The 23,623-nt window shown below is 48.8% G+C and overlaps 1 protein-coding gene across 2 annotated transcripts; it reads right to left on the bottom strand.

The window, feature by feature from the left end:
• Positions 1 to 9,091: 9,091 nt before the first annotated feature.
• On the bottom strand, positions 9,092 to 22,994 carry LOC147114943 (vexin-like). 2 transcript variants are annotated; one of them, XM_085993080.1, is made up of 4 exons: positions 22,837 to 22,994; positions 21,420 to 21,556; positions 13,391 to 13,479; positions 9,092 to 9,961 (listed from the first exon to the last, which is right to left on the bottom strand). In XM_085993080.1, exons 2-4 carry the CDS (start codon positions 21,537 to 21,539, stop codon positions 9,775 to 9,777), a joined length of 396 nt encoding a protein of 131 aa, XP_085849206.1. In that variant the 5' UTR covers positions 21,540 to 21,556; positions 22,837 to 22,994; the 3' UTR covers positions 9,092 to 9,774. The 2 variants fall into 2 exon arrangements, 1 of the variants encoding a protein (XP_085849206.1); XR_015079013.1 differs by lacking the exons at positions 21,420 to 21,556; positions 22,837 to 22,994 and adding an exon at positions 17,676 to 17,822 and having other exon boundaries at positions 9,877 to 9,961; positions 13,255 to 13,479.
• Between the last annotated feature and the right edge of the window lie 629 nt (positions 22,995 to 23,623).

Genomic DNA, 23,623 nt, shown 5'->3' with positions numbered 1-23,623 from the left:
AGAGAGAGCGAGAGAGACTGGGGGGAAGAGAGAGAGCGAGAGACTGGGGGGAAGAGAGAGAGCGAGAGACTGGGGGGAAGAGAGAGAGCGAGAGACTGGGGGAAGAGAGAGCGAGAGACTGGGGGGAAGAGAGAGAGCGAGAGACGGGGGAAGAGAGAGAGCGAGAGACTGGGGGGAAGAGAGAGAGCGAGAGACTGGGGGGAAGAGAGAGAGCGAGAGACTGGGGGGAAGAGAGAGAGCGAGAGACTGGGGGGAAGAGAGAGAGCGAGAGACTGGGGGGAAGAGAGAGAGCGAGAGACTGGGGGGAAGAGAGAGCGAGAGACTGGGGGGAAGAGAGAGCGAGAGACTGGGGGGAAGAGAGAGAGCGAGAGACGGGGGAAGAGAGAGAGCGAGAGACTGGGGGGAAGAGAGAGAGCGAGAGACTGGGGGGAAGAGAGAGAGCGAGAGACTGGTGGGAAGAGAGAGAGCGAGAGACTGGGGGGGAAGAGAGAGAGCGAGAGACTGGGGGGGAAGAGAGAGAGCGAGAGACTGGGGGGGGAAGAGAGAGAGCGAGAGACTGGGGGGGGAAGAGAGAGCGAGAGACGGGGGGAAGAGAGAGAGCGAGAGACGGGGGAAGAGAGAGAGCGAGAGACTGGGGGGGAAGAGAGAGAGCGAGAGACTGGGGGGGAAGAGAGAGAGCGAGAGACTGGGGGGGAAGAGAGAGAGCGAGAGACTGGGGGGGGAGCGAGAGACTGGGGGGGAGAGCGAGAGACTGGGGGGGAAGCGAGAGAGCGAGAGACTGGGGGGGGAAGCGAGAGAGCGAGAGACTGGGGGGGGAAGCGAGAGACTGGGGGGGAAGAGAGAGAGCGAGAGACTGGGGGGAAGAGAGAGAGCGAGAGACTGGGGGGGAAGAGAGAGAGCGAGAGACTGGGGGGGGAGCGAGAGACTGGGGGGGGAGAGCGAGAGACTGGGGGGGAAGCGAGAGAGCGAGAGACTGGGGGGGGAAGCGAGAGAGCGAGAGACTGGGGGGGAAGCGAGAGACCGGGGGGAAGAGAGAGAGCGAGCGACTGGGGGGGGAGAGAGAGAGCGACATGGGGGAGGCGGGGGAGGAAAGGGGGAGGGGAGGGGGGAGGGGAAGAGGGGCGGAAATGGGGAGGGGGTGCGGGGAGGGGAGGGGGGGAGGAAAGGAGGGAGGGAGGGGGGAGGGGAGGGGGAGGAAAGGGGAGGGGGAGGGGAGAGGAGAGGGAGGGGAGGGGGGAGTAGGGGGGGGAGGAGAGGGGGGAGGAGGGGAGGGGGGAGGAGAGGGGGGAGGGGGGGGAGGAGAGGGGGGAGGGGAGGGGAAGGGGGAGGAAAGGGAGGAGGAGAGGGGGGAGGGGGAGGAAAGGAGGGAGGGGGAGGGGGAGGAAAGGAGGGGGGAGGTGGGGGGAAGGAAAGGGGGGGAGGGGGGGAGGAAAGGAGGGGGGAGGGAAGGGAAGGGGGAGGAAAGGGGGAGGGGAGGGGAGGGGAAAGGGGAAGGGGAGGGGAGGAAAGGAGGGGGGAGGGGAGGAAAGCATGGGGAGGGGGAGGGGAGGGGGAGGAAAGGGGGAGGGGGTGGGAGGAGAGGGGGAGGGGAGGGGGGAAGGGAAGGGGGGAAGGAGAGGGGGAGGGGGGAAGGAGAGGGGGAGGGGGAGGAGGGGAAGGAAAGGGAGAGGGGGAGGAAAGGGGGAGGGGGGAGGAAAGGGAGAGGGGGAGGAAAGGGGGAGGGGGGAGGAGAGGGGGGAGGAGGGGGGAGGGGGGGGAGGAGAGGGGGGAGGGGAGGGGGAAGGGGGAGGAAAGGGAGGAGGAGAGGGGGGAGGGGGAGGAAAGGAGGGAGGGGGAGGGGGAGGAAAGGAGGGGGGGAGGTGGGGGGAAGGAAAGGGGGGGAGGGGGGGAGGAAAGGAGGGGGGAGGGAAGGGAAGGGGGAGGAAAGGGGGAGGGGAGGGGAGGGGAAAGGGGAAGGGGAGGGGAGGAAAGGAGGGGGGAGGGGAGGAATGCATGGGGAGGGGGAGGGGAGGGGGAGGAAAGGGGGAGGGGGTGGGAGGAGAGGGGGAGGGGAGGGGGGAAGGGAAGGGGGGAAGGAGAGGGGGAGGGGGGAGGAAAGGGAGAGGGGGAGGAAAGGGGGAGGGGGGAGGAAAGGGGGAGGGGGAGGAAAGGGGGAGGGGGAGGAAATGGGGAAGGGGGAGGGGGGAGGAAAGCGGGAGGGGGGAGGAAGGGAGGAGGGGAGGGGGAGGGGAGAGGAAAGGGGGAGGAGGGGGAGGAAAGGGGGAGGGGAGAGGAAAGGGGGAGGGGGGGGAGGAAAGGGGGGTAGGAAAGGGGAGGGGGAGGAGGGGAGGGTGGAGGAAAGGGGGAGGGGAGGGGGAGGAAAGGGGGAGGGGGAAGAAAGGGGGAGGGGAGGGGGAGGGTGGAGGAAAGGGGGAGGGGAGGGGGAGGAAAGGGGGAGGGGGAAGAAAGGGGGAGGGGAGGGGGAGGAAAGGGGAGGATGGGGAGGGGAGGGGGAGGAAAGGGGGAGGGGAAGAGGGAAGGGGAGGGGGAGGAAATGGGGAAGATGAGGGGGAGAGGGGGTGTCCCCGAGCCCCGCCCCCCGATGCCCCGAGCCCTGCCCTCCCGAGGCCCGATCTCACGAGGCCCCGAGGCCCGATCTCACGAGGGCCCGATCTCACGAGGCCCCGAGGTCGATCTCCCGAGCCCCGCCCCCCGATCGCCGATCTCCCGAGGCCCGATCTCCGATCTCCCGAGCCCTGCCACCCCCCCGATCTCCCGAGGCTCACCACCCCTCCCCGATCTCCCGAGGCTCGCCCCCCCTCCCCGATCTCCCGAGGCTCGCCCCCCCTCCCCGATCTCCCGAGGCCCAATCTCCCGAGCCCCTGTTGGAGGACAGATTGCTCGACTGCTGTGACACCCTGCAAGCCCCTTTTAACACTGGTAACCGCAGCCATGATGGCAGCGGTCTGAGCTTGCGTGGCAGCAAGCTGAGCTTGCATGACGGAAGTCTTAGCTTCCACCGCAGCACTCAGACGTTGGGCGGCTTCTGCTTGTGCTGCAATGGAAGCTGAGACATCAGCCATCAGGCGCTGCATCATGGTTGGATCAACAAGTGCACTAATGGAGTTGGCCACCACTTCTATGCTGGAAAGGATGGGCTCCAAGCTCTGCGCAAAAAACTGTGCCAAATTGGTGCCGAACATGACATTGCACCCAGACTTTCTGACAGGTCTGCCAATGCACCAAGCATTTCATTGTGCATACCACCACAATATCTCTTATTCTACCATTACCATCAAGCCAGGGGACCAACCCTGGTTCAACAACGAGTGTAGAAGAGCATGCCAGGAGCAGCACAAGGCGTACCTAAAAATGCGATGCCAACCTGGGGAAGCTTCAAGACAGGACTACATGCATGCTAAAAAGCGGAAGCAGCATGTGCATGCTATAGACAGGGCTAAGCAATCCCACAATCAATGGATCAGATCAAAACTCTGCAGTCCTGCCACATCCAGTCGTGAATGGTGGTGGACCATTAAACAACTAACGGGAGGTGGAGGCTCCATGAATATCCCCATTCTCAATGATGGTGGAGCCCAGCACGTGAGTGCAAAAGACAAAGCTGAAGTGTTTGCAACCATCTTCAGCCAGAAGTGCCAAGTGGGTGATCCATATCGGCCTCCTCCTGCGGTCCCCACCATCACAGAAGCCAGTCTTCAGCCAATTCGAATCACTCCACGTGATATCAAGAAATGGCTGAGCGCATTGGATACAGCAAAGGCTGCGGGCCCTGACAACATCCCGGCTGTCGTGCAGAAGACTTGCGCTCCAGAACGAGCCGTGTCTCTAGCCAAGCTGTTCCAGTACAGCTACAACACTGGCATCTATGCGACAATGTGGAAAACTGTCCAGGTATGTCCTATCCACAAAAAGCAGGACAAATCCAATCCGACCAATTACCACCCCATCAGTCTACTCTCAATCATCAGCAAAGTGATGGAAGGTGTCGTTGACAGTGCTATCAAGCAGCACTTTCTCACCAATAACCTGCTCACTGATGCCCAGTTTGGGTTCCGCCAGGACAACTTGTCTCCAGACCTCATTACAGCCTTGGTCCAAACATGGACAAAAGAGCTGAATTCCAGAGGTGAGGTGAGAGTGACTGCCCTTGACATCAAGGCAGCATTTGACTGAGTGTGGCATCAAGGAGCCCTAGTAAAACTGAAGTCAATGGGAATTGGGGGGAAATACTCTCCACTGGCTGGAGTCATACCTAGCACAAAGGAAGATGGTTGTGGTGGTTGTTGCAGGTCAATCATCACAGCCCCAAGACATCACTGCAGGAGTTCCTCAGGGCAGTGTCCTAGGCCCAACCATCTTCAGCTGCTTTATCAATGACCTACCCTCCATCATAAGGTCAGAAGTGGGGATGATCGCTGATGACTGCACAGTGTCCAGTGCCATTTGCAACACCTCAGATAATGAAGCAGTCCATGCCCGCGTTCAGGCTTGGGCTGATAAGTGGCAGGTAACATTCGCGCCACAGAAGTGCCGGCAATGACTATCTCCAACAAGCGAGAGTCTAAGCACCACCTCTTGACATTCAACGGCATTACCATCGCCGAATCCCCCACCATCAACATCCTGGGGTCACCATTGACCAGAAACTTAACTGGACCAGCCACATAAATACTGTGGCAACAAGAGCAGGCCAGAGACTGGGTATTCTGTGGCGAGTGTCTCACCTCCTGACTCCCGAAAGCCTTTCCACCATCTACAAGGCACAAGTAAGTAGTGCGATGGAATACTCTCCACTTGCCTGGATGAATGCAGCTCCAACACTCAAGAAGCTCGACACCATCCAAGACAAAGCAGCCTTTTGATTGGCACCCCATCCGCCACTTTAAACATTCACTCGCTCCACCACCGGCATTCTGTGGCTGCAGTGTGTACCATCTACAAGATGCACTGCAGCAACTCGCCAAGGCTTCTTTGGCAGCACCTCCCAAACCCGTGACCTCTTCCACTTAGAAGGACAAGGGCAGCAGGTGCATGGGAACACCATCACCTACAGGTTCCCCTCCAAGTCACACACTATCCTGACTTGGAAGTATTTCGCCATTCCTTCATCGTCGCTAGGTCAAAATCCTGGAACTCCCTAACAGCACTGTGGGAATACCTTCACCACACGGACTGCAGCGATTCAAGAAGGCGGCTCACCACCATCTTCTCAAGGGCAACTAGGGATGGGCAATAAATGCTGGGCTTGCTAGCGACGCCCACATCTCATGAACAAATTAAAAAAAAATACCCATCAGCCTTCTTCTGTAGCTTGCCCCATCGAAGTGCTCATCTGAGTCCTGTGCAGCAGAACTCGTGCAACTTTGCCATCCGGGGAGCTGGCAGCTGCGCTACCCATGCCCTCATGCCAAGTGTCTTACCACATGTAGATCCTGTGTCTAAGCTATCCTCTAAAGTACGCTAAGTGTCAGTATCTGAGCTGGTGGCTGTGAGTGTGAAATGAGTGACAGTGCTGTGTCTTCAGCATCACTGCCGCCTTCTTCTTCCAGTTCTTGCTCCTCCACCGCTGCCTGGCCAGGTTGCAGTTTTTGGGTATCTGAAAGAAGAAAGGCACAGGGTAGGGCTGTGGTGAGGGGAGGTGGGTAAAGCAAGAGGTGCATGCTTACACTCTCTGCAGCTTGTAAATCAGAAAAGATTGTGGGTTAAGGGGGAAGTGGGATGTGAGAAGAACGATTACGTATGTCATCTTTGATTGTTCAGCCCCGCCGCTGGCCACGGGCTCAGCGATGGCTGCCCCAATGATGGTGATCACAGTGTCCTCCATCGGGGCTAGGTCATGCAGACATGCCTGTCCCCCACTGGTTAGCTTGTGCTGCTGTCGGTTATGTGCCAACTCGTCCTGCAAGAGAGAGAGAAATGTGTCAGTGAGTGTGGTGCAATGTGTTCGGATGATGTGCCTGTCATGGTGAATAGCTGACCATGTGTGCAAGCTGTGAGATATGGGTGTGAGGCTTGCAGCAGTGGTAAGTGTGTGAGGGTGAGGTGGAGGTATGAATGTGAGGTATGAGTCTTGTTTGATAGAGATTGTTGGTAGGTGAGTGATGGGGGTGTGGTGCATTGAGCAGTGTGTAAGGCTAGTGGTGCAGTTGGTGGGATATGGCATTTGAAGATGAATTCACTGACCTTGACCTTGTGTGAGGCCATTGAACGTTTTGCGGCACTGCATCCAGGTCCTCGGGGCTTGACTTTTGGTATTGACCGCCATGTCTATCTGCTCTAACTGCCTTCTGAGAGTTTGTCTGGAGGGCCTCCTGGTCGCCTGAGGATAAAGGACCTCTCTTCCTGTCCACCTCCTCCATCAAGGCCTCCAATGCAGCATCTGAAAATCTTGGAGCATGCTCTCTCCCCTTTTGCGCCAATAGTCACTCTTCTTGCAGGTCAGGCTCTATTCCACAGTTACTTCCAGCACTTGCTTCAGCCAGAATTCACCTCCCATTTAAGAGGTGAAGGCTATCTTTAAGTAGAGCAGGCTAGCTTTAAGCGGTGCTAGCTTTTCACGAACTTGGGCCCGCTGCTGAGGCACTCAGCCACTCACCAGCGCGTTTAGCACTTCCTCAACGCTGCAATCATTTAAATTAGCAGGCAGCACGAAGTATATATGATGCCTGCATCAGAAGCAATGGGTGCGGGTTAATCCCTGCACCTATTTTCAGGGGCTATCAAATTTAGCCCTCCTTGTCTTAACCTCTTGTTCTCATGAAAAGAGTCCCCATTTCTCTGCTATGTCATAACTAAAGCTTCTTTTCTCTGGTATAATTTTAGTATCTTCTGTCCCCTCTCCTTGGCCTTGACATAATTTCTAAAGTAGCACACACAAGAATGGGCACAATATTCTAATTGCAATTTTTATATATTAGGACCTCCTCTGCCCCCGAGCTTGATTGCAAACAGACAGATGAACTTGTCCGTGACGCATTAAGGGCTAAAACTGTAAAAGTATGAATGAAGAAGTGAAACAGATATCTTTGTTGGTGCATCCAGCTGCTTACCTGCTATGACAATGTGAGTACACATGCTGCGACAGAATAATTTGTGGGATAGACCAACTCAAACCTAAGATAATATTAATGGAGCAAAGTTCAGGGGATGCAAGTTAACCCAAAATGCTTCCATTTAGGTCACTTTGGTTACAGCTTCAGTTTGACTCTAACTCTTGCAGATATAATGAGGAGCTTGAGATTTGCTTTGTACTACTAGTAACACATGTACTACTATACGATATATAAACTTATAGGCCTAGAAGTTGGAGGTGTTTTGCGCTGGCCGTTAAGGCCAGTTTCAGTTAAAAAAAAAAATGGTGGCCGTCTCACTTCAGCCCACTTCTGGTGGGCCACCATTTTCGGCAGGTTAGTAGTGCTGCCATTGCCTGTGCTTGCGGAAAGTTTTTTAATTAGCAGGAGCGTGACGTCAATTGGTGTGCAACGCTGAATTGACGCATGCTCATCCATTTTTGAGCTCGCCACTCCTTTTACTGCCCTCGCCAAAGCACGCCTGTGTGTACAGCTGCTGACCGCTTGAGCATCATACACATGCTATACCTGCTCTCAGGTACACATGGCTGTGGGTGTTTAATTTGATGGAAAGGATCTAGTTCTGAGGATGAAGACTAGTAGAAGCACCTCTGTGTATAATGGTACACAAATGATTGCAGGTGGGGAGACGAGAGCAGACTTATCCGTAACAGTTTGTGACTGAAACCAAAACGGTCATCGTTATATGAAGCGAATGGCCAATGGTGACAAGTCATTATAAATGATCATCACCACTGAATAATTCATCACATTTGATGGAGATTGATCAAACCACAGACTTTCCTGGCGCAGTCGATAGACTCTCTAGTTGCTGAACCCTTTTTTGCTCTGTAGAAATTTTGTGAGTCAGAGCCTGAGCTGATTTAAAAGATAACACACTTGCCTAGGTAGGTTCCAGCGCTTTGCTTGTGTCACTTTGATGTGCTTTAAACAACAAGAGCTTTCTCCACAAGAGCTGAATGCAATACTGTAACATTGATTGGTGAGCAGGTAAATTGCCGTAATAAATACGGTAACTGTTCCGTACATGGCCTACAGGTTAACTTGTTTGTTCCTTTTTCTCCTTAAATCTAAGTGGTAACAGATGCGACTTTCGGCCTCCTGCTGTGCTTAGCGCCGGAAAGAGAGCGTTGTACCACAGATTCTCCGCTCTGCTGATGTAAATTAGCGGGCAGCACCAAAATACTGGTGCGTCAGAGCTCTTTCTGCAGCATCCGTTAGCGTTGGCTGTCGCTATTACCGGCAGGTTTCCAGCCATAGACTCATAGAATCAAAGAATGATACAGCACAGAAGGAGGCCATTTGGCCCATCGAGCCTGTGCTGGCACTTTGAAAGAGCTATACAATTAGTCCCACTCCCCTGCTCTTTCCCCATAGCTCTGCAGACTTTTCCCCTCCAATTACTTATCCAATTCCCTTTTAAAAGTTACTGTTGAATCGACTTCCATCACCCTTTCAGGGAGTGCATTCCAGATCATAATAACTCGCTGCGTAAAAAAATGTTTCCTGACGTCGCCTCTGGTTCTTTTGCCAATTATCCTAAAACTGTGCCCTCTGGTTGCCGACCCTTCTGCCACTGGAAACAGTTTCTCCTTATTTACTCTGTCAAAACCCTTCATGATTTTGAACACCTCTATCAAATCTCCCCTTAACCTTCTCTGCTCTAAGGAGAATAACCCCAGTTTTTCTTGTCTGTCTAGGTAATTGGTCTTTCATCCCTGGTACCATTCTAATAAATCTCCTCTACACCCTTTCTAAGCCCTTGACATCCTTCCTAAAGTGTGATGTCTAATCAGTGTTTTATAAAGGTTTTGCATAACTTCCTTGATTTTTTACTCTTATGACTCTATTTAGAAAGCTAAGGATTCCATATTCCTTTTTAACAGCCTGCTCAACTTGTCCTGCCACCTTTAAAGGCTTGTATATGTACACCCCTTAAAAAGAAATACATCTGAAAACATTTAGTAGATCTTCAAGACTTATAACAGCAACTTGCATTTATATAGTGCCTTTAATGTAGCAAAACCTCCCAATTCGCTCTCAGCAGACATAAGTTCACTGGGTTTATCAGGGGTGTGTCTGCCATAATTCCCAGGGTAGTCTGAGAACACCCCCAGAAACACCCCCAAAGTGCTGCCATAATGTGTTTGGGATGGGAAGAAAAAGCATCTGCTCCTACCATTTGGGATTTCCTGTGGTGTTTAAGAATGAAAAATAGGGTTTTGTTGCAAATTCTGGTGGAATTCTGCCCCCTCAGATGGTGAAATTTCTAGCAGAAGTTAAAGTTGCAGGTGTAGAAAATCTGTACTGACAAAGAGTCTACATCTTAAATGTTAATCCATCTTTTCTCTTGACTCATTTCCATTCTTCATACATTTTCCAGCGTTTTTCATTTTTATTCTAAATAACAGCAACTTTTAATGCTTAATAATGTGAAGCACATCTATTCTACATATCAATATGGCCCCAACATCACAGTCCAAATTCTAGTACTGATGACTTTGACAACAAGCTTAAAAACTTAAAACATATTTTTAGTAATTCACAAAACCTGCTGAGTGATTGACTCCTTGGGATGGTACAGCTTACCCCAAACAGTTAAACAGCCCAACTCAAATCTTACTCAAAATAAAATGACATGACATTCTTCTCATTGTTCCTGCACAAAGTTAAAGCAGGTTCCTCAATCTGGCTCAAAAGCATTGTTTGTTGTCCCAGAACACGGTGCCTTCTTCCTGTTTTTCATGATGATTCTTCTCAGAATGTTGGGAGTTGTATGTGATATGTTCCCTGTCAGTGGTACACTGGCATCTAATTCAAGAGCAGGTACTGGATACTTTCTGATGTTTTTCTCACTCATCCTCTGTTTCCTGAAAAAAAATTATTTGTCAAACATGGGCCTTGCAATTCTCTTGTGCTTTATTCGCTTAACCTTCACATTCCATTTGAAAAAACTCCTTATTCACCTAGTTTAGTTAGTGAGTAACAGATATAGATGCAAGAATTGAATTGAGATGAGAGTAGCTGCCCTTGACATTAAAGCGGAATTTGGCTGAGTATGGTATCAAAGAGACGGAAGGAAAACAACAACAACTTGTATTTATATAGCGCCTTTAACATAGTAAAAGGTCCCAAGGTGATTCACAGGAGTATTATAAAACAAAAATTTTGACACCGAGCCACATAAGGAGAAATTAGGGCAAGTGACCAAAAGCTTGGTCAAAGAGGTAGGGTTTAAAGGAGGAAAGAGAGGTAGCGAGGCGGAGAGGTTTAGGCAGGGAATTCCAGAGCTTAGGGCCTAGGCAACAGAAGGCACGGCCACCAATGGTTGAGCGATTATAATCAGGGATGCTCAAGAGGCCAGAATTAGAGGAGTGCAGATATCTCGGGGGGGTTGTGGGGCTGAAGGAGATTCCAGAGATAGGGAGGGGTGAGGCCATGGAGGAATTTGAAAACAAGGATGAAAATTTTGAAATCGAGGCGTTGCTTAACCAGGAGCCAATGTAGGTCAGCAAGCACAGGGGTGATGGGTGAATGGGACTTGGTGCGAGTTAGGACACTGGCACCTGAGTTTTGGATGACCTCAAGTTTACGTAGGGTAGAATGTGGGAGGCCAGCCAGGAGCGTGTTGGAATAATCAAGTCTAGAGGTAACAAAGGCATGGATGAGGGTTTCCGCAGTGGATGAGCTGAGGCAGTGGTGGAGACGGGCGATGTTACGGAGGTGAAAATAGACAGTCTTAGTTATGCCGTGGATATGTGGTCGAAAGCTAATTTCAGGGTCAAATATTACACCAAGGTTGCGAACGGTCTGGTTCAGCCTCAGACAGATGTTAGGGAGAGGGATGGAGTCAGTGGCTAGGGAACGGAGTTTGTGGCGGGGACCAAAAACAATAGCTTCGGTCTTCCCAATATTTAATTGGAGAAAATTTCTGCTCATCCAGAACTGGATGTCCGTCAAGCAGTCTGACAATTTAGAGACCATGGAGGGGTCGAGAGAAGTGGTAGGTTTAAGTGATGCCTGGCCTGACCTAAGTTATTTATTCTCAGCTAAAATGGCCTCAGTGCCCCTGGGTTAGGGAGTGGAAAAATCAACCAAGATTCCTGCTCCTAATTGCTATCCAGCAGCCCCTGCTGGATGTACATCAGTATAGATACTGAGTAAGGGTAGTATTGGTCTTGGCTTTGATGCCCTTGCATCTGAATAACTTGCTTCACTGTCAAGATTCACCCATGAATAATTGCTACTTGGATGAGATAGTGGAAGTCAATATCTTCAGGACCAGAGGGCAGGGAGAAAATTGGCATGGAAAATGATCCTATTTAAGGACTGAATTAATGTTCTGAAGTCGTTCAAATGATGCACAAATCTGTGTTGACAGATGTATTAATATATGGCAATATATGGCAAAACTTCAATAAAGCTCAAAATCTTAGTTACAAAAAATAATTTTAAAAGTGGAGATTACAAGATAATTCAACAGCTACATGACTGATTTGCAATCAAATAATACCTCATATTTTAAATAAAAGATTACCTCTGATTTTTTGATTCATCTATTAAAATTTGAGTTATCCCCAATGTTTACGAACTAATGATTGTGACTGTATTGTACAAATGTTTACGAACTAATGATTGTGACTATTGTACAAATGTTTACGAACTAATGATTGTGACTATTGTACAAATGTTTACGAACTAATGATTGTGACTATTGTACAAGTGTTTACGAACTAATGATTGTGACTGTTGTACAAATGTTTACGAACTAATGATTGTGACTGTATTGTACAAATATTTATGAACTAATGATTGTGACTATTGTACAAATGTTTACGAACTAATGATTGTGACTGTATTGTACAAATATTTACGAACTAATGATTGTGACTATTGTACAAATGTTCTTGTACATTCAGGAAATTCTGAAATGAAATGAGTTTTAAGATTTTGTGGCTCAAGCAAATGATGATTTGACTGTTGTCCCAGCACCACTTGTCCCATGATCCTACCTGTCTTAGTGTAGTATTTTTATAATGATTGTAGAAAGAAGACTTTCACCACAAAGTGTACAAACAGCAGTTTGTTTTGACTTCCAAAATGTTTCATTCACAGGACTGGCATAAAACTTGCCTCTAAAGAAGGCCACATGCAGTGCTTAAATATATTTCAGTGCTCCCATGGCATTATATGTATAGAACATAATTATATGAATTTATGTTCCCAGTACAGAGCTTTACCTGTTGGGAGCACAAATGCATCAAATTATTCCCATAATTTAGCTAAACAACCATTTAAACCAGAACACTCGGTTTCATAATTTCTTAGCCAGATTGCTATATGGAGTATTGTGTGATAAAGCACTCCCCCTCACTTAGAAGGAGGCAGGATACTGACAGTGACTGTTCCCCTCTTTTTAAAACATGCCTCCTACTGGCTAATCATGGGAGTGATACTGAACTGATAGAATCTCTCTTGAAAAAGTGCAACATCCCCACTGACACCTTGGAATCCCTGGCCCAAGACCGCACAAAATAGAGAAGGCACCGAACATCTCGAGTCTCTTCGCTGGGAGCAAGCAGAAGCCAAGCGCAAGCAGCACACGTCACCCCAAGCACCCCACCTACCCGTCCCTTCAACCACCGTCTGCCCCACCTGTGACAGAGACTGTTGGTCCTGCATTGGACTCGTCAGTCACCTGCAAACTCATTTTTAACGTGGAAGCAAGTCATCCTCGGTTCCGAGGGACTGCCTAAGAAGAGAAGAAGAGAATCTCTCTCAGTCTAGGAACAGGATTTGCACCCACCCTCTCAGCTGCAGAAAGGCAAAGAAAAAAGGGGATAAATATAAAGGAGGGTTTACCCAAATATTCTCATTAACAGCATATTTGGAAAGCTGCATAGGTCGCTTTGCTTTGAAAAGAAATTCAATACTTGAAGGGTTAAATAATTAACCTTATTTTAAAAATGTAGCTTCACAGGATTGTCCTATTTTCAACACAAACATTTGACTGTTCAATAAAACCTAGTGCTTAGGCCCTACGTCTAAACACAAAGGAGCAGACATGTGTTTTGGAAAGAAATTGTAAGCAGACTGTTAAATGAGGGTTCGTTGTACAAAAAGAATAATTGCAGTTGACACTGCCATGTAATAAACAGCTGACCTCTGACTTGTGCCACCTGTCGTTCCGCTGATGTCCCGCCGAGTGTCTGACAGAAGGCCGTCGCCGGGCAACAGATTAGTGACAGCTGTGTTCAAAAGAAGACTGGGCTTCAGCGGGCTGCGGGAGAAGCACTTACCCTTCTGTAAAACTGCTGACATCTGTAGTTGGCTCGGGGATCACACCTGGTCTGAGTGAAGCTTGCATAACCGGCAACGCCTGGGATTTCTTAGAAAAACAAGCTGTGTCAGAAATCTTAAAAGAACATTTCTGGTGCATTTCATTCTCCAATTTCTATGAAAATACGGTTTTCATAAGATACTCTTCCTTTTTAAATACTTATTTTGTATCCATAAATTGTATCTTATCTGATTGCAAGCTTACATTGGCAATGCTTTACTGTCTCAGTTACAGGATACACCTGCTTTGTAAATGCATCTTCAAAGGAGAAAAAAAGTACAGGAAATATTTTACTTTGGAAGTCACACTTCGAAAATAATTCATTTGATGTTTCAAGTACTTTAAGGGTTTCCTTTGACTGCAGCATTCAGCATATTTTTCATTTCGGTTTTTATTTCCATTACATGGTATGACTTCTGATCCAGTGACCTGTCTGTACTGAGCTCTTAGAGGTTGGAATAGCCAGCAACGTAGTGACCTCTGTTGCCAAGTGCCAATACTGCATTTACTGACAATCTTTTTGTTTCGGAAGTGCCTTTCGCTAATTTAAAATAGATTTAGATTTGGTTTCTGGGATTTTCTTTTAAAATAGTTCTAACAAATTATGAGGTTAAATTTTGCAAGTCCTATTCCTGAGTCAAAACGTGGCTGGACAGGAACGTGGATCGGAGAATTGCGCAAGGAGTCAGGGCGCCCAATCTGCGGGATGCACAATGTTCTGATGATTAAACTTGATCATCGGAAGTTCAGGAGTGAGCTGAACTCCGTGCTTGATTCACCCATCCACGTTCCCTTTGAAAGAAGCTTCGTGTTGGGAGCAGGATTTGCATAATTCTACCCTTCTCGGGTTTTTAGGAGTGAAACACAAATCGTTAATTCTGTTAATGAGGGATATTTTGAATTTTTGGATTAGATTTTCCCAACAAGAACCCTCTCCAAAGATTGTAATTTGACACCTATCCTGCTAACTCTTCTGGGTTTTATTTTTGTTGGATATTGCATTGATAAAGCATCCATTTGTAACAAAGTTATATATTCAAATACTTCTTGGATTTCAGTGAGGCACCGAAAGGCTGTCTGTGCCCATAGAATCAAACTGCAGTATGAGCCATCACCTTCAGAAAAATCATAGAATCTTACAGCACAGAAGGAGGCCATTTGGCCCATTGTGCCTTTGCTGGCTCTTTGAATGAACTAACCAATTAGTCCAACTCCCCAGTAAATTTTTCCTTTTCAAGTATACATCCAATTCCATTTTGAAAGTTTGCTTCCAACAACAACAACTTACATTTATATAGCACCTTTAATGTAGTAAACCTTTTTAGGATGTGCATTCCAGATCAACAACAACAACTTGTATTTTATAGCGCCTTTAACATAGTAAAATGTCCCAAGGTGCTGCACAGGAGTATTTTAAGACAAACAATTTGACACCGATCCACATAAGGATAAATTAGGGCAGGTGACCAAAAGCTTGGTCAAAGAGGTAGGTTTTAAGGAGCGTCTTAAAGGAGGAAAGAGAGGTAGAGAGGCAGAAAGGTTTAGGGAGGGAATTCCAGAGCTTAGGGCCTAGGCAACAGAAGGCACAACCACCAAAGGTTGAGCGATTATAATCAGGGATGCTCAAGAGGGCAGAATTAGAGGAGCGCAGATATCTTGGGGGGGGGGGTGGAGGGGGGGTTGTGGGGCTGAAGGAGATTATGGAGATAGGGAGGGGCGAGGCCATGGAGGGATTTGAAAACAAGGATGAGAATTTTGAAATCGAGGCGCTGCTTAACTGGGAGCAAATGTAGGTCAGCGAGCACAGGGGTGATGGGCGAACGGGACCTGATATGGGTTAGGACACGGGCAGCTGAGTTTTGGATGACCTCAAGTTTACGTTGGGTGGATTGTGGGAGGCCAGCCAGGAGTGCGTTGGAATAGTCAAGTCTAGAGGCATGGATGACTGTTTCAGCAGCGGATGTGCTGAGGCAAGGGCGGAGAACGGCGATGTTACGGAGGTGGAAGTAGGCAGTCTTTGTTACGCTGCGGATATGTGGTTGGAAATTCATTTCAGGGTCAAATATGGTACCAAGGTTGTGAACAGTGTGGTTCAGCCTCAGACAGATGTTAGGGAGAGGGATGGAGTCAGTGGCTAGGGAACGGAGTTTGTGGCGGGGACCAAAAACAATGGCTTCGGTCTTCCCAATATTTAATTGGAGAAAATTTTTGCTCATCCAGAACTGTGTCGGACAAGCAGTCTGACAATTTAGAGACCATGGAGGGGTCAAGATCATAACAACTCGCTGCGTAAAAATAAAATCTCATCTTGCCTTTGGTTCTTTTGCTAATTATCTTAAATCTGTGTCCCTGGTTACCGACCCACCCGTGGAAACAATTTCTCCTTATTTACTCTATGAAAACTCCTCAGAATTTTGAACATCTCTATTAAATCTCCCCATAATCTTCTCTGCTCTAAGGAGAAGAATTCCAGCTTCTCTAGTCTTGCCACATAACTGAAGTCCCTCATCCCTGGTGCCATTCTAGTAAATCTGCTCTGCAACCTCTCTCGGGCACTCCAAGGAAAATAGGCAGAAAAAAAGAAAAAGTGGGAAAAAATTGTAAATGTTTGTCCAGTGTACATTTTGCACTGGAAAGTAAATAGGAATGTACAGGATTGGAAAACCCCCCCATTGTTTTCCATTTGCCCAGTCCCAAAATTTACATGTATATGTCTAGAAAATAATCCTTTGCTAGAAAATTCTAAAAAAAAAAAGCAGCTTAATGTCTGATGTGAAAACATAGAAACATAGAAGATAGGAGCAGGAGTAGGCCATTCGGCCCCTCGAGCCTGCTCCGCCATTTAATGAGATCATGGCTGATCATCCAAATTCAGTACCCTGTCCCTGCTTTTTCCCCATATCCCTTGATCCCTTTAGCCTTAAGAAATATATCTAACTCCTTCTTGAATATATTTAATGAATTGGCCTCAACTGCCTTTTGTAGTAGAGAATTCCACAGGTTCACCACTCTCTGGGTGAAGAAATTCCTCCTCATCTCTGTCCTAAATGGCTTACCCCTTATCTTTAGACTGTGACCCCTGGTTCTGGACTCCCCCGCCATTGGGAACATCCTTCCTGCATCTAGTCTGTCTAGTCCTGTTAGAATTTTATAAGTTTCAATGAGATCCCCTCTCATTCTTCTAAACTCCAGTGAATATAAGCCCAATCGACCCAATCTCTCCTCATACGTCATTCCTGCCATCCCAGGTATCAGTCTGGTGAATCTTCGCTGCACTCCCTCCATGGCAAGAACATCCTTCCTCAGATAAGGCGACCAAAACTGCACACAATACTCAAGGTGTGGTCTCACCAAGGCCCTGTACAACTGCAGCAAGACATCCTTGCTCCTGTACTCGAATCCTCTCGCTATGAAGGTCAACATACCATTTGCCTTCTTAGCCACCTGCTGCACCTGCATGCTTACCTTCAGCGACTGGTGCACAAGGACACCCAGGTCTCGTTGCACTTCCCCTTCTCCCAATCTATTGCCGTTCAGATAATAATCTGCCTTTGTGGCGGTACCACCGGGTGTCCCTTACTTACCTGTACATAATTCCCTTTTAACTTACCTATGTTTGTACATATACTTTACCTGTTCGGGCCGTTGCCCCTTTAAGACGCGACCCAAAGCAATGGCGTCACGTCGCGTGTCACGTGACTCACCTAGATGCGAGCCGACCCAGCTCGGCCTTCCACTCCCGCGATGGCCGCCGGCACAGCTTGGCCTCCCGCTCCTGCGGTGGCCGCCGGCCCAGTTCGGCCTCCCGCGCCCGCGATGGCCGCCGGCCCGGTTCGGCCTCCCGCTCCCGTGACTTCGGCCGCAACGGCCAGCTACAGTGCCGGGTAGACGTGCTGACGTCACGACGTGGGTCACATGACCGCCCAAGCGCGGGCAAACGCGCTGAATCACGACGCGGTCACGTGACCACACAAGCGCGGGAAAACACGGCCGAGCGTGATGACGTCATCACGCAATCCACAGGACTGTGGACTCAGTCCTTGTGGCGTCCCTGCTGGGTAAAGATCTATTGCCGTTCAGATAATCTGCCTTTGTGGCGGTACCACCGGGTGTCCCTTACTTACCTGTACATAATTCCCTTTTAACTTACCTATGTTTGTACATATACTTTACCTGTTCGGGCCGTTGCCCCTTTAAGACGCGACCCAACGCAATGACGTCACGTCGCGTGTCACGTGACTCACCTAGATGCGAGCCGGCCCAGCTCGGCCTTCCACTCCCGCGACGGCCGCCGGCACAGCTTGTCCTCCCGCTCCTGCGGTGGCCGCCGGCCCAGTTTGGCCTCCCGCTCCCGCGACTTCAGCCGCAACGGCCAGCTACAGTGCCGGGTAGACGTGCCGACGTCACGACGCGGGTCACGTGACCGCCCAAACGCGGGCAAACGCGTTGACATCATGACGCGGTCACGTGACCACACAAGCACGGGAAAATGCGGCCGAGTGTGATGACATCATCACGCAATCCACAGGACTGTGGACTCAGTCCTTGTGGCGTCCCCGCTGGGTAAAGACCTACTCCAAGGCGCTCCTGCATCCATCTCTCTTACCTGCTGTATTTCATCTGTTTCCTGTACCTACCTGTTGGAATTCGGTTATTCTTGAATTAAAGAACTTCTTGATTGTTCTCCTGAAGTCAAGCTCGATTATTTAGTAGGAATTCGTCCAATACCTACTTAGGTGAACCCGAATACCTACAATTGGTGACCCAACGACGTGAGGACGGGAGCTCACCTATACCTACATTGGTGACCCCGTTTTCCATGAACGTTTTTCACGGAAGCAGCGCACAGCCTGAACCCCATCTCTGTGGACCATTTCACAGAGGAAGAAAACCGACGAACACCGATTCCTACATTGGCGACCCCGCCTTTGCGAACGTATTCGCAAAGGAAGCGCAGCCTGGAGGTGAGCCCGTTTTTCACGAACGTCATGCAGCCAGTCCCCTATTTTTGTGAACGATTTTCACAAAAGAAGCACGCCATGGAAGCATCAGTCATTTCGCTGTCGCTACCGCAATACAGGGAGCAGCAACCGCCCTCGTGCTTTCTTCAGGTAGAAGCCCCGTTCGCCAAGAACATCGATGCGGCGCAGACCACGCACCTGCTTATGGTCTCCGTATTCGACATTTCTACCGCCACACGGATCGTCCGCCTCCACGACATCTCCCAACGCAACAGCAAGTATGCATCCCTCCAAGCGCAGGTTCCGCAGGTTTTCGGACCCACAAGATCGAAGTGCGCCCCCGCGGAGATGCCACGAGGACTCGCTCCTCACGAACCACGAGGAGCCATCCCTTGCGAACCTCGAGGACCCATCCCTCGCAAACCACGAGGACCCATCCCTCATGAAACAGGAAGACTCATTCCCCGCTGACGACGCACCAGCCCGTCACCCTGCTGGTTGTGTAACCTACCACGCTTTTCGGCGAGACAGAGAAGCGTTGCCGCCCACGGCAGTTTTCTACTTAAATCAACAACAACTCGAAGCGTTGCCACCCTCCCGGGAGTGTTCCCCCTAAAGCAACAACAACTCGAAGCATTACCGCCCTCGCTACAGTGTTCCCCTCAACAAACGCTAACATCTACTGACGCTGCAAACATCGACGACGGGTCCAACGGGCATTCTGCGGCTGCGATTGGCTACGCGAAAGTTGCTGTCGTCACCGATCACTGATCAACGCAGCAACGGTTCGCTCACCTGTTGGCGAGTTCACCGACCTCGCCCGCCAAGTCCTCCTGGATCGCCCGTTCGGCATTCCTACAGATTTTGTCAGACTGGGGACTTTTTCCAACATCAACAGAGCCATGGTCCACGTATGCCCAACCTGCCAGTCAGCTGTTTTGCCCCGGCGCCCGCTTCGAACCACGGGCTGTAGAGGTCACACGTCGCCACGGTCTTTCGCATGGCTGAATGCATTTTGTTCGCCATGACACCACGATCCTTCGCATGGCTGGATACGTTTTATCCGCCACGCCACACGCAAGGATCCGCTCATGACCAGCGCCTTTTGACCTCGCCCGCCAAGTCCAGACAGCACGACCGCCGAGACCACCGACCACCCATCGTCGTTACAGCACATCAGTACGATCATCCGCCAGACCACTTCGTCTTTTGACTTTTGTTAAAGCGAATTCTGGGGGGGCGTATGTGGCGGTACCACCGGGTGTCCCTTACTTACCTGTACATAATTCCCTTTTAACTTACCTATGTTTGTACATATACTTTACCTGTTCGGGCCGTTGCCCCTTTAAGACGCGACCCAACGCAATGACGTCACGTCGCGTGTCACGTGACTCACCTAGATGCGAGCCGGCCCAGCTCGGCCTTCCACTCCCGCGACGGCCGCCGGCACAGCTTGTCCTCCCGCTCCTGCGGTGGCCGCCGGCCCAGTTCGGCCTCCCGCTCCCGCGACTTCAGCCGCAACGGCCAGCTACAGTGCCGGGTAGACGTGCCGACATCACGACGCGGGTCACGTGACCGCCCAAGCGCGGGCAAACGCGCTGACATCATGACGCAGTCACGTGACCACACAAGCGCGGGAAAACGCGGCCGAGTGTGATGATGTCATCACGCAATCCACAGGACTGGGGAATCAGTCCTCGTGGCGTCCCTGATGGGTAAAGACCTACTCCAAGGCTCTCCTGCATCCATCTCTCTTACCTGCTGTATTTCATCTGTTTCCTGTACCTACCTGTTGGAATTCGGTTATTCTTGAATTAAATAACTTCTTGATTGTTCTCCTGAAGTCGAACTCGATTATTTAGTAGGAATTCGTCCAATACCTACTTAGGTGAACCCGAATACCTACACCTTCTTGTTTTTGCCACCAAAGTGGATATCCTCGCATTTATCCACATTATACTGCATCTGCCATGCATCTGCCTAATCACCCAACCTGTGCAAATCATACTGGAGTCTCTTGGCATTCTCCTCACAGCACACACGCCCACCCAGCTTTGTGTCGTCTGCAAACTTGGAGATATTACATCTAGTTCCCTCGTCTAGATCATTAATATACAGGAAACTCTTTGGTATCCGGCACCGACGGGACCGGGATGGTGCCGGTTGATTAAAAATTCCGGATGATGGAGAGGGTTATCTACCGAGGCTATTTTTAACAAACAAAAATTAAAAAATCAAGAAATGTGCAGTATACAGTAATTGGGTACTTTCCGGCAGCGCGGGAGAGTCAGACTCCTGTTATTGAGGTGTTCAGACTTCTGACAGCGCCAAGAAGTCGAGTAGTGGCAGTTTGGAGAACTACCCCCACTGACGAACTTGGCCACCGCGTGAGGCTCAGACTTGGACTCGGCAACATTTCCGGTTATTGAGGTGCTGTTTTTGGAGTATGAATTTTGCCGGTTAATAGGGAATTCCGGATATTTAGGTGCCGTTTAAACGAGAGTTTCCTGTATATTGTGAACAGCTAGGGTCCTAGCATCGATCCCTGCGGTACCCCACTAGTCACTGCCTGCCACTCGGAAAAAGACCCGTTTATTCCAACAAAAATTCTGGATGCATTTGTAATTTGGATAAAATTGAGTCCATACATTTTTTTTTCTTAAATGTGTGTTCCACTGACTGCATGGAATTGTTAAGTGACTATAACCAGAACGCACAGGATCAAAGAGAAATCACTGTCACCTCTCCTTCCTTCCTCCATATAATGTTACAAACTTGGTTTCACTCCATTTTAGCAGCGCATAGCAGGACCTGGATGAGGAACAATGACAAAGAATTGTGTGTGTACAAACCATTGATATTTAAAGACTTTCAAATGAAGCCGAGGAGCCCATTACAACTTTGCTCAGTTTTGCACTGGTTTTCCATTTCATTTTTGGTCTTATTATCTTTTTTGATACTATGATAGCTCGCAATAAACATTTACACACCTTGCTTATCCAGTAGGATTCAGAACATGTGACATACCTCAAACATTGATGATCTCTTTACTTTGTTATATCTGCCTGGCTCAAATAAAGGTAACCCCATGGGTTGATTGTTTTCTGTTACCTTGGCAGCGCTTTTTCCATCGTTCACATATTTCATATTCTCATTAGTTTCCTCTATGAACAAAACAAAAGAAAATTTGTTCCCATATTTAAGAGAATTATATGGTTATAGTTCAGAATCCTCAATTTGTTCATTCAATTCTTTTCCAGAATTTCAGAATAAAGAATTACATGGGACGGGTGTCCTTCAAAATTGTAATTGTTGCCCCCATATTTTGTACAAAAATTGGAGGGAGCATTTGTAAAAGTTGCAATGTAAAATACTGGACTTAAGCAAAAATAGTAAATCAGATAACAGTCTGAATGCACCTAGGCTTCACCCCGAGGGATGTGTTGCCTGGATCATTGGAGGAAGAGAAACTATCTGAGGGAGGGATGGGGAGGAAAGGGAAGAGATTAGCCAACAAATTCCCAAAGAGGCTTTTTGGGATAGATCTAGGGTAGGACAGAACTTCCAGCCACTACATGGATGTGCCCCAACCCTATCCTAAATCCCAGGGACAGAACATTAGCTTATTGCAGGCAGGCACTGTGCCATTTTTGGTGTAACTGGAATACCCACTTTAATCAGGGTGGGAGAGTGGGCTTTTACTGCAGCATTTTATCACAGGATCTGTTTGGTTGAAGATTTTATTTTATTTTTTAAACTGGCCAGGTTTACAACCCTGGCTGATTACTTTTCATCCTCCTTAGCCCAGGAATGCTGAAGCCAGATTCTAATACCCTACTGCCATGCTGGCTGAGATCAACTAACTCAGCACAGGTTGAGAATCAAACAAGGGACATTCTGACAAAAGGTCATCGACCTGAAACATTAGCTCTGTTTCTCTCTCCTCAGATACTGCCTGACCTGCTGAGTATTTCCAGCATTTTCTGTTTTTAGTTCAGGGACATTCTGACCTAACTTTACCAACTGAGCCATTGGGAGAGCTGGCTTCATGGAAGAAAATTATCTCTTCTCTAGTCAATCAAATTATCATTCACATCCACAGGTATTTCAATACCCATCTGTGCCCAATGTGGCACAACAGCAGAGTGCTCATGCTTAGTCCACTAACAAATGCCCAACTGTTCCCAGAAAGAGACCGTTTGTGAGTGTAGGTTCTAGTGAATGGTGCAGCTTACAACAAAACGACTCATGTTATCAAGTCATATATTTGCTGACAAAACAGAATTAGATTTAGCAAACACTCCCTTAAAGAAGAATGATGTTTTTGACACTCAAAGGTTGACATGATAAACTATGACATATAATAATGGATCTGAAGACTTCCTCATTTCATAGGCTGCTTGGCTCACATTTGGGAAAATGTGATCTGAATCCCAGCACTTACTGTGTTTACTGACATAGGTGGATGGGAAGTATCCCTGTTGCCCATTCTGCAAGCGGCCAAACCACCACACCTCATCATCTTTGTACAGCACTTGGATAACATCACCTTGGCAAAGTACCAGCTCATCTGACCAATGGGGATGGTAATCGCATGCTGCCACCACCTGGAAGAAGTCACATATGAAGGAATGTTTTAACAAATATTTGTGCTGTAATAATGGTAACATTTGTTTCAGAGGCAAATTAAAGAACCTAGCCTGTTATTATTTCAGTTTTGAGCCTATTGACAAACGTCAGGGCCTATTCTGTACTGCAGACTCCTGTTCATTTTCAATTGGGTTGAGATTCAATTAGATGAAATTCACAGTGTGGCAGTGTCCAACAGGCAGCTCGTGGGCCAGATCCAGCCAGTGAGCACCTTTCATCCAACCCACACTTATACACACAGCTGGTTTCAACTATGGTCGGCTTCATTGGAAGCTGCAACTAACTATTTGAAATTGGCTTTTTGTGAGAAAAAGTGCAGGCTGGATGAACAGCTCAGCCACAGCCCTTTAAATTTCCTGAGCCTGGAGGTCAAAAAAAGGCTGGTGTGGCAAAGCCACCAACGGACTCCTGTATAAATGTATAACTGCCTTTAACAGAGTGCTACAGCACTTATGTTTGTTTACTGTATGTAAATAACCGTTCTGGATAAGCCCCAGAATCAGCACGATGACGTCATCACGTTGGTCACGTGACGCCCCGAACAGCGGGAAATGTGATGACGTCATGACGTCAGAGAGTGG

The sequence above is a fragment of the Somniosus microcephalus genome, chromosome 7 (genome assembly GCF_052327205.1).
Source record: "Somniosus microcephalus isolate GS21.2 chromosome 7, FLI_Smic_1.0, whole genome shotgun sequence".
NCBI lineage: Eukaryota > Metazoa > Chordata > Chondrichthyes > Squaliformes > Somniosidae > Somniosus > Somniosus microcephalus.
The sequence above is the reverse complement of the archived record's forward strand: the minus strand, read 5'-3'. Positions and strand labels throughout refer to the sequence as shown.